Genomic DNA, 10,435 nt, shown 5'->3' with positions numbered 1-10,435 from the left:
GAGGCAGAGTGGGTTTACAGAATGGAAGCTATCCAGCACTGTATAATGATCAAGGATTTGAGTGTGACCTAGCAAGAAATTGAGAACTTAGACCAAAACTTCTAGAAAACTGTCAATGGGATGTCAGCACAGACCTAAAGGACAAATATCAATAAACAAGAAACATCCCATAAACAAATGTTTTGCAAGACCACAAGCAGAGTTGGACACTCAGAGCTAGTCTGTGTTGACAATCATCCTACAGCCCTACAGACACACCAGGACTACAAAGGAGATAGGAAAATGTAACACTGATGATGCAAAATGATTGGCATTGCCTGCTGGCAGGTGTGACATCTGTTTTCATTCTCAGTGCTGGATGGCAAGAGGTTGAACAGATTTGAGTTTTAGAGTTACACTCTCCTTCACTTGAAGTTGCAAATTCTCTCAGCACATTTGTACTGGTAACTTCATGGCAAAACTTTCCTTGCTAGACTGCAAGTTTTGTAGTGATTTATCCATTAGACTCACCCTTTCTTTAGACTCACCCTTTCTCTTACAGAATTATCCCTCAATATCTCCATGTTTGAGATAAACATTCAGAGCACCCAAACAGCAACTCCAATACAGTTGTCATCTTGGCAAAACTTTCCTTCCGTCCCTTTCCCTCATCCACCATGAGATCAGCCCTTAAAAATGGCAGACTATGAAAAACTTACCCATGGGATATGGGATGCTTGTGAGTGAAGTGCTCTGCTTAAGCACCACAAGTCAGAAGTCGAATTTCAGTCTCAAAGGGAAATAAACTAGGAAACCAATGAACAATCAGAGCAGGCATAAGCAATTTTTTCCATTCAGTACAGTTCTTAACAAGGCTCTTCAATAAATTCAGTAAAATGTTTATTGACATGTTCAGACCTCTCCAAAACCAAAACACATCCCAAAACATATGGCTGCAATATGTAAGGCAGAAGTAAGCAACTCATTGCACAGCACTGCTTCCAAGACACAAACACAATGAAATCTCAGGAGGTCTAACATTCACTGGGAAACAATATTCATAGCACAGTGAATATTGAGTGTGCCCACAAGAAATATCAAATGCCTGCACTGGAAGTACTTTAGTATATGCAGCATGCCCCAGCAAAGCTGCCTTTGTCCAGAGTTGCTGCATCAGGGGGTAACAACCTGGTAACCTATAACTTTACCTGCCTCTCAGGGTCTTTCTTCTTTCTTTGGATTTGAACTCTTTCACTGATGTCAGCATTACCTGTATAAAAGCACACTTTAGTACTAACCTGGCTTTAGCAGTCCTCGCTCCTTAGCATCCTCATCATACTTCACTTACAATACTGCGACAAGAGAACCTAACTCCTGGTTTATAGCTTCATGTCACCTCTCCAACATGCATTAAAACACAGTGATGTGGCAATACCTGTACAGCAAATGGCCAGCTCACTGGGAGAAGTCATTTCTTGAGTTATGTGCATCCTGCAAAGAACTAGAGAGAAACTGAGTGTCTTTAAAATGTGGAAAAGACCAGGGCTGGTGTAACTGATGCCAAATAGGGTATCAAAATGGACAAAGGAAATGGCAGGAAAAGCATAGATGATGACAGAGCAGAGCCAGACTACAGCTAAGCTCAGTACACAAACAAATTGACTGGAGCAGAGGTTCTGATGCTTGTTTGCTAGATGGAGACCACACAATCACTATTTAAATACAAGCCTCAGCGGTCACTTTAAATGCCCTGCTACAATAACAAGTGTAAAAACAAAGATGGAGGTTTAGTCCACGACTGTCACCTTGTGACTATAATATCTGACATTTACAGAAGTTTTTTATAGAGCAATTGGAATACAACTGCTCACAATTAAAATAAATCACAAAATAAGCAAACTGATGGCTGGGTGTCACACCATAACACATTTTTTTCCAATTGTTTGGTCATTTTCCCAAATCTTTTCCAAACCCTTCCAGTTTTTGGACGGCTCTCCTGAGCAGTTGGTTATTTTAATAACAATGTACTGGTGACAAGTACAGAGATTATGCCACCTCCCCACTCCCACTCAGTATTTCTATGTGCACGTGCTTTGCAAAGACTGCAGTAGCCTTTTTAGCATCAACAACATACCGTGAGCTCATGCTCAGCTGATAATGAAATCCTCTTTCCCCTCCAAGTCTGTGAGTCACTGACTAGTGAGATAAAATCTCCTATCTAGGTTGGTTTCCAATTAATGGTCTGTATAATATTCACAATGCTGGCAATGTGCTTTGTAAAAAATTCAGCACCAAATTTCGCAAGGGGCAGAAATAATGAGATCTGCTCTTGTGCATCCACCTGCCTGTGCTGTGTCTGGAGGGGTGGAGGCACAGAGTTTCTGTCAACTAGGTTGCCCTTCCTTGCCCACCTGAGCACTTTAACAAAACAGGCTGGGGTAATATAGTAAAGCCTCTATCCCTCTGCCAAACCTGAAGTTTGGCAGAAGTTTCATAAGTAAAAGGAGAAAGAAAAAGGCAAAGCAGACAGGAACACAGCCATACATACTATGTTTTCCCAAGAGATTAGATTAAATATCTGAGATGTTCTTCTGCTAAAAATTAGAAAAAGCTCTTGGATACTTTTCCTCTCTCTGGCTGAGCAGGATGGACTCCATGAGTGAGCGTATAAATATATATATGTATATAGGGTTGATCCTTCCAGCAGCTGGGCTCTACTCAGTGAAAATGGGACTGTGATGTGCTGCTGGCTTATTGGAGGGTGCTGCTGGGGGATTTCCCTGCTGCTGTTGCCTCTCTGTGCTCCTCTGTGGGTGTGTGGATGAGCTTTTATCAGTTAACTAAATACCCTAGTCCTGGTGCCTCTGAAGCTTGCCACCAGCCTGGCCTCCACCTCCCGCAGTGAGGTGAAGTGAGGTGATGGTACCACACATCACCCCGAGGCTTTCTCATACCAAAGCCTAACCCAGACAATCTCTGGCATTCAACCCCTGGCTTGACTCAACCACCCACCTGTGTTCAGCCACATCTCCTGTAGCTCTTCTATCTATCCCCCATATTATTCTCCTCAGGCAGAAGCATCTAACAGCATCCTGATGCTGCATGTTCATTGCTGCTGGAGGGGTTTCATCACCAGCACAACAAACCTCACTGTTCTGTAATATATCTTCTGAGGAAAAGCGCATTGAAACTGCACTTCTTACAACAGGAGGAAACCTCACAGGGATTAAGCAAAGCTCTTCCACGGTTCATAGGCACCTGAGGTTCCAAATCAGTGCAGTTCATGATCAACATTACCCACCTTCTCTACGTACTGCATGATGTGCAGAGGGAACCTGTCCTATGAAAACCCAGTGGAGCACAGATAATGACAGTGCCAAGAGCTGCACTTCTGTACCAACTACTTCTGAAGGAGCTCAAACTCCTCTATATCCCAACTTCAAAACCGAGTGGGGCAGACTGAGCCCCACTCAAATATATATATATTTTAATTTGGTTTACTTAATAGCTCTCTGCCATTAAGTCTGCTCAAAAACTGACTGTAATCCAGATTATGCATTCTCCAGAAACACAGCATACAGTGGGAACCTTGTGTTTCTTCTTTGCGAGGTTGTGGGAACATGACTGCTATGTGAACATCACACCAGTAGGAGTGCGATGATGCCGTTCTTGCCATTGCAACAAAGCTGGAAGCATCTATCCCTGCAAAATCAAGCATTAAAAATGGAAGCTGGCTGCCTTGCCTGTGGCAGGGGTTTGGAGCTTCATGATCCTTGAGCTCCCTTCCAACCCCGGCCATTCTGTGATTCTCTGAAATCCTGAACCCAGAGAAGACCGACTCCAGGCACCAGGATGCACAGGAGGCCATGCAACTGGAAAGCAGATTTGCTGGAAAGGACATGGGCTTCCTGGTGGACTCTTAAGTTGAGCATGAGCCAGCAGCATGCTCTTACTACAAAGCTTAGCAGTATTCTCAGCTGTATTAAGCAAAGGAACGGGAAGGTGGAATCGCTGACTTGTCTCCGTGAGATGGTTCCCAGAGCAGCAGCACAGAACCCAAGCGCCAGGCCTGAGCTCTCATCTCTCAGTCAACGCAAAGCAAGGCGATAAGCCCCACACCAACCACCGCCAACGGCCTCCACAAAGCTCCGAGCCCGCCTCCACCGCAGCTGTCAATCACGGCCGGGCACGCGCGCGGCAGCTTCTCTTTGTCTCCCTCCCTTCTCCTGTCTCCGCCCGCGTCACCGGCTCCGCAGTCACGTGCCGGGGGCGGTGGCGGCATGGCGGCGCCCTATCGCGCTTCGCGGAGCCGTCGCAGAGCGGTGACGCGGCGGCGGGGCGCGGGGAGGATGGGGCTCTGAGGGCGGCCACCGCGCTGGACACCCCGCGCCGCGCCGAGCGGGAGCAGCGGGTGCCGCGCCGGGGCTGCGGGCCGTCAAGGGCCCCGCCGCCGTCTTGAGAGTCGGAGGAGGCGGTAAGGAGCGCGCGGAGCGCGCGGGCAGCGGGGCGGGTGGCCCCGGTCTCCGGCACCCTCCGGGAGGGCCCGGCCTGGCTCGGGGCTCCCGCGGCCCCTCACGGTCTCCGGGCCTGGCCGGGCCGCTCCCGCAGCCTTTCCTGCAGCCTTTCCCGTGCCGGGATCCGGCGGGCCGCGCCTGTACTGGTTCTCCGGCGGGGCCCCGGCCGGTGGGGGCCCACCCGTGCTCGGCGCCCCTTTGTGCCCGCCGTCCTTGGCAAGCGGCGGCGAGCCCCTCGGCCCGCTCCCTCTCTGAGGCGGCTGCCTGGGGTCGCGCTGCCGGTTCGGGCACTTGAGCCCGGCTGAAAAACTGGGGTTCTGCTGCTGCTTCGCTGGTGGTCTGGGCGAGGAAGGCTTTGGCCGTGCAGCCTGGCACCCTTCAGTGGGCGTGCGGCGGCAGCCTGCGGCCTCCTCAGCTGCTGTGTGCTCGGCGGCGGTGGAACGGCCGCTCGCGGTCATAAGGGGGGTAGTAGGGCAGGAAAATCATTTTCTGACAGTGACTGAATTACTGAAAAAAATAAGACAGTCTTCAATGGAGCATACTTAGTGGTAAGAATGAGACTCAACACTGCACAGAAAGGCTGAAGATGCCTCCCCCCACTCCCTTTTTTTTTTTCCCTTTGTTTTTGGTAGTTTCATTTAACTTGCCTTTTAGGCTATGTTTGTCTTTTCATTTGTGTTATTTGTAGTGGTTGGTTTTCCAACTTGTTTTTTTATGACTTATTCAGGGTTTACTCTAAGTCTCTCCGATAAGTATGTTCCAAAAACACATCAAGGATCTACAGCATAACATTTCAGATGTGAGCACAAGTTTTGTCTTTCTGAATTAGGCTTCAGGTTGATGACTGTTATTTGTTTGTTTGTTTTTCTGAAAGGAAGGCGCAGAGAAATCAAAAATGGTTTTTTTGAATGCCTTGTTCAGACTACCAAAGGCAAAGCATCTAATAGCAATAAAATGAAAATTTGGAGAGAAACTTCATAATGTTTCCAACTTCTGGTATGTGTTTGCTGTCAGTGGCACCTTTTAGACACCGTTATGTGCTTTAATATGATCTTTCTTTTTTTCCTCCAAAGGTAGTGAAAAGGAATATCAAGATGAGTAAAAAGCCTCCAAATCGTCCTGGAATCACATTTGAGATTGGTGCTCGTTTGGAGGCACTGGACTATTTACAAAAATGGTATGGAAGACCCTGTGTAGTGTTTGCCAGCAAAAAAATTATTTTGTGTGTATTATATGTTTTGATGCTCAACTGAAAGTATAGTATATCTACTAATTGTCTGTTTTATGTAAGAACATCATAACTTTATGGATGCTTTTTTAAAAAGACTTTTAAGGTGTAAGTAAATACTCTCTCTTCAGAAATCAAACAGCACTTTTCTGTGGGATCTGTGGTTTTAGTTGCTTGTGAAACCATAGTAATTAAAGAACATTTCTAGAGTACATCAGTGTGATGTGCAAGATAACCAGATGTGTTAATGTAGCAGACTTCTGTGACTGAAGACTAATTTTGTTTTAAGTTTGAAAGTATGCAAGTAGGTTTTTCTATTTCACTGTTGTACATCCTAGGATTATAAAACTAGTTTAAGAAAGGAAAACATCCTTAATCAGAGTCCATGGAGCAGGTAAGGTATGTTTGCATCAAACAGCTGGAGGAGCAAAGTGCTTAGAACTGTGACTACCACCAGGTGTTCTGTAATAGCTGTTAGTATAAAATGGGAACCTGTTGGGCACAAGGATGCTGCTACACTACATATATGTTGTGAAAGGAGTTCTTTGAAAGATAAATTCTTAGTCAAAATTTAATTAATGCAAGTAGAGTAGTTTCATGGCATATGCTGACCATGATGTTTCAATTTGGAGAAGGTCTGGTTTGTAGTTGGGGCATCTATCCAGAAGTTTTTTCTTAGCTGCCAAGCATGACTGGTTAACTGGTTAGTACTAGGGAAGTGTAAAGGCCTGTGCCTACTGCTCTGATGGGCTTTTGGAGAACGGAGCATCCTAACGTTCATGTAAATATTTGATCCTGCTAACTCCAAATTATGTGATGAGAAGACTATTATTTCCATGATTACTCCGTGTCTGTATAAAAAAGCATAACTTTTTTTTTCCTTTAAGGCTTTAAATACAGCCAAGCAATTTGTCTTAATAAAGACTCTCTGAAGGAAAAATAGGCTTTAAAAAACAGTTCTTATTTGTTGCTGTAGAAAGATTTCCAAATTACTCATTTTTTAACTGAATGCCTAGCAGCAACTGTAGCTGAGCGCTTGGTATTTTCAGGCAGAATAGGGTTTATTCTAAATTTTCTAGGAACTGATTCACCATCTGGACTATTGGATAGAATAGGTCAAGTTTTACGTGTGTGAACAGTGATGCCATATATAGGAATAGGAAGTTAATATTCAAATTTTGCATTTGTGTCGGATACTGGGAACAAGGCTCTTTTTCAAACAAAATAATATTCATGCACATAACCAAAAAGCTTTTTAGGTAAGAGCTACTGTTACATTCTTAGGATAACAGTCTCTTAGCTGTGTAACTGTTGCATAAGGTGGTGGTGGATGCTTTTTAAGTCCTTGCTATATATGTACACTATAGGCATTCCCCTCATATGCCTGCAGAAATAGAACATATCTCAAAAAAAAAAAAAAAAAAAAAAAAAGTTGCTTAGCATATATGGAATCTTTGTTTTTTTAGTAAAGCTAAAAATGAAGAGCAGTATTATTACAAGAACCAGAGTGAAGAAAAGCATTTGCTCAAAAATAACATTGTTATCATAATAATATAAAAGGGGGTTTGCTTTTGTTTTTTAAGAAAGTCTCCTGTTATATAGAGATCCAATGCTCACAAAATAATAAATTTTAAATGATAATCTTTTCTTGATTAAAGAAGAGCATAATTATTAAAATTCTGCATGAATTTTGCTGTTGGAGATGTTTCTACTGCATGTAAATTTTCAGCAGTTGCTGAAATTTACCTAATGGAAATTGATACATTGTTTGAATTTCTTAAATTTTGGAGATATTGTGGTTCTTCACTGATCAATTGCTTTTAAAAATAAGTTTTTTGCAGACAGTGTTTTGGGTTATGATGTTTGTTGTGTGTGAGAACTGAGCAGTGGAAAGCACAGACAAACTCATCAGTAAAGGCAGGCTGTCAGTGAGACTGTTTTATTTTTCATGTTGTTTTGCTTTATTTTGGAGGTGATCCCAGTTGCTTCATTATGAACTGAAAAACATTGAGTTACAGGGGAGATGACCTGAGACAATGAATTTGTTTCACTTGTTAAATTTTAACTTGCAGAGGTGAATTCATTATGAAATGCAGCTCTAAACAAAGTCCACGTGATCATCTGTCAGCAAGTAGTGAAGGAGGTGAGATTGACTGATAATAGAAAATTAGTCAGTAGTCAGGGACCTGGAGCATGAGACCCATGAGGGTGAGGTGAGTAAACTAGGTTTGTTCAGCTTGTAGGATAGAAGACTTCAGGAGACCAACCAGCGATGCCAATGATGAAGACTTAGACAAGCTCTAGTGTGTAGTGGGAGGATAGAGATGACAGTAGAATCTGAAAGAAGGGTTTCAGGCTGGGTAGATACAAGGAGAATGGTTTTCCTCATGAGGACAGGCAGTGGAGCAGGCTGCCCAAAGAGGTTTGTGGTGTCTCCAAGGCTGGAGCTTCTAAGACTGGACTGGATAAAGCTTTAGGCAACCTGCTGTGATTCTGCCAGTGACCCTGCCTTGAGTGAGTGGAAGCTTTCTGAGGTTTCTTATAATTTCATAAACACTGATACCTGATATCTTACAATCTCATAAACAGTGATACACGTGGGCAGCTACTTATACCTCTCACTGACAAAACAAATGAAACAGTGGTAGAGCTGTGTATTGTAACTATGTGCCCATTTGTAAGAATGGTTCTTATGTTGATAGCTCCCATGAAGTGGTACACAGTCTGTGTAAAGTTAATATATTTAATAGTAGGTATTTTTTCTTCTGTTTTCTTGTGACTTCAGCTCACTATTGATTGTCCATTAAGTTGCAGGTATTGCCTTCAAGACAGTTATTTTTCTGAGATGTAATGTTTGTTAATTGTGTGTGGAAAAATCTAAGCTGTGAATTATATACCATTGGAAATACAGGCATATGGCTCTTAAAGCTCTGGAATGGAAAAAGTCATTCAAATAATTGTCAGAATAATAGCACTTTGAGTCGGCATGTTTTGTTTTACTTATTTTTTTCTAGTACCATAAAATCATAAATTCTTTTGAGTTGGAAAGGACCATTAAAGGTCATGTGGTCCAACTCCTCTCAGTGAAGAAGGATGTCTTACAGCAGTACTTCTTAATGAAGTATTGCTTAAAGCCTAGTCCAGTCTGACCTTGAATGTCACTAAGGATGGGGCGTCCACCGCCTCTCAGGACAACCAGTTCCTTACCACCCTTAGTGTTAACAAGTTTTTCCTTATGTCCAATCAAGCTTGGTGTCATCCACAGACTTGCTGAGGTGAGCTCAACTGTGCTGTCGATGTTGCTGATGAAGATATTAAAGAGCATCAGTCTGAGTACTGAGCCCAGAAGGGCACCACTTGTCACTGTTCTTCATCTGGACATCAAGCCATTGATCCCTGGGTACCAATCTTGTAACCAGTTCCTTGTCCTTTGAACAGTCCACCCATCAAATCCATATCTTTCCAATTTAAGGAAAGGATGTTTTAGGGGAGGGGTCCATGTAAAAAGGCCTTTCCGAAGTCTGGATAGATGATATCAGTGGCTCTTCCTTGTCCATTGATGCAGTTACACCATCATAAGACAAGTTTCATCAGGTGTGATCTGTCCTTGTTGAGACCATGCTGATTATCCCGTTTACTTTCCTCTCTTCCATATGTGTTTCTGTAACTTCCAGGAGGATCTACTACATGATCTTCTCTAGCACTAAGGTGAGGCTGATGGGCTGGTAGTTTTGAGATACCCTTTCTACCCTTAAAAATGGGTGTGACGCTGTCTTTCTTTAGTCACCAGGGACTTCACCTGATTGCTGTGACTTTTTAAATATCGTAGAGAATGGGATACATCTCATCAGGACCAGTAGGCTTTTGGGTGTTCAGATTCTTCAGGTGGTCACTAACCTGATCTTTGCTTACAGCAAGAGGGGCAATGCTACCTCAGTTCCCCTGAATGGGGAAGGATGTATGAAGGAAGAACGTGTGAAGGGAAGGTTCTTCCTTGTAATGCTTTGGGTAAAGTTAGTTTTTAGACCTCGCTTTAGATTTCAGTTGACTGGATTACCTGGTAGTTGGTTATTTGAAGGAGCACAAGACTATTGCCAGAACGTAGGGTAGAAGGTAGGGAGGTAGGAATAGGTATTGCAGACTATTTAAATACAGGAAGACTATTTGCGGATAGGTCGGAATGGAGCACACTTACTGTTTTATCCTCTATGAGGCAGAAGGAAACATTTTTTTAATACATTATTGTGAAAACAGGAAGTATGTGTCTATTTCATGTCTTTCTTAGCTGCAAACTGAGAAATTGCGTAGTGTTTTTGCACACATTTACAGTTTGAAATCTCTATTTTCCCACCTCACATGGTGATTTACTGGCTGTTGTGACTTTTGAAAGGACAAATGTAAGGCAATATAAAAATGAAGAACATTGCAGTTGTGGCTATTTATTGGTTGACTGGAAAAAAATATATTTTCTGGAAATAAGAACTGGAAATTTTCACGTTATTTTTTCCTATTTGAGTGTTGGAGCAATTTTGTTTCATGATGTAAGTTTTGTAAGCCATACACATTTTGCAGGTTCACTGAAATGTTGCAGAACTCCTAAAAGTTGGTATCTCTGGAACTTGAGAACAGAGAATGTGGAATATTTAAACTATCAACTATCAGTAGTTCCCCTATTCTCTCTTTAAAATCAACAACTGGACAAGACTTCTTTTGT

At 43.0% G+C, this 10,435-nt stretch overlaps 1 protein-coding gene across 3 annotated transcripts in view; it reads left to right on the top strand.

The window, feature by feature from the left end:
* Positions 1 to 5,587: 5,587 nt before the first annotated feature.
* Positions 5,588 to 10,435, top strand: part of PHF20L1 (PHD finger protein 20 like 1) — a gene marked incomplete at both ends in the record, with an annotated part of 46,558 nt that continues 41,710 nt past the window's right edge. For all 3 annotated transcript variants that reach the window (XM_079533929.1, XM_079533928.1, XM_079533930.1), the window contains one exon: positions 5,588 to 5,670. In XM_079533929.1, coding sequence (XP_079390055.1) covers positions 5,588 to 5,670 — 83 coding nt within the window. The remainder of the gene's footprint in view (positions 5,671 to 10,435) is intronic.

This window comes from Tetrao urogallus, assembly GCF_951394365.1.
Source record: "Tetrao urogallus genome assembly, chromosome: 3".
In the NCBI taxonomy this organism is placed as follows: Eukaryota; Metazoa; Chordata; class Aves; order Galliformes; family Phasianidae; genus Tetrao; species Tetrao urogallus.
Note: the sequence above shows the minus strand (reverse complement) of the source record. Positions and strands in the feature narration are given on the sequence as shown.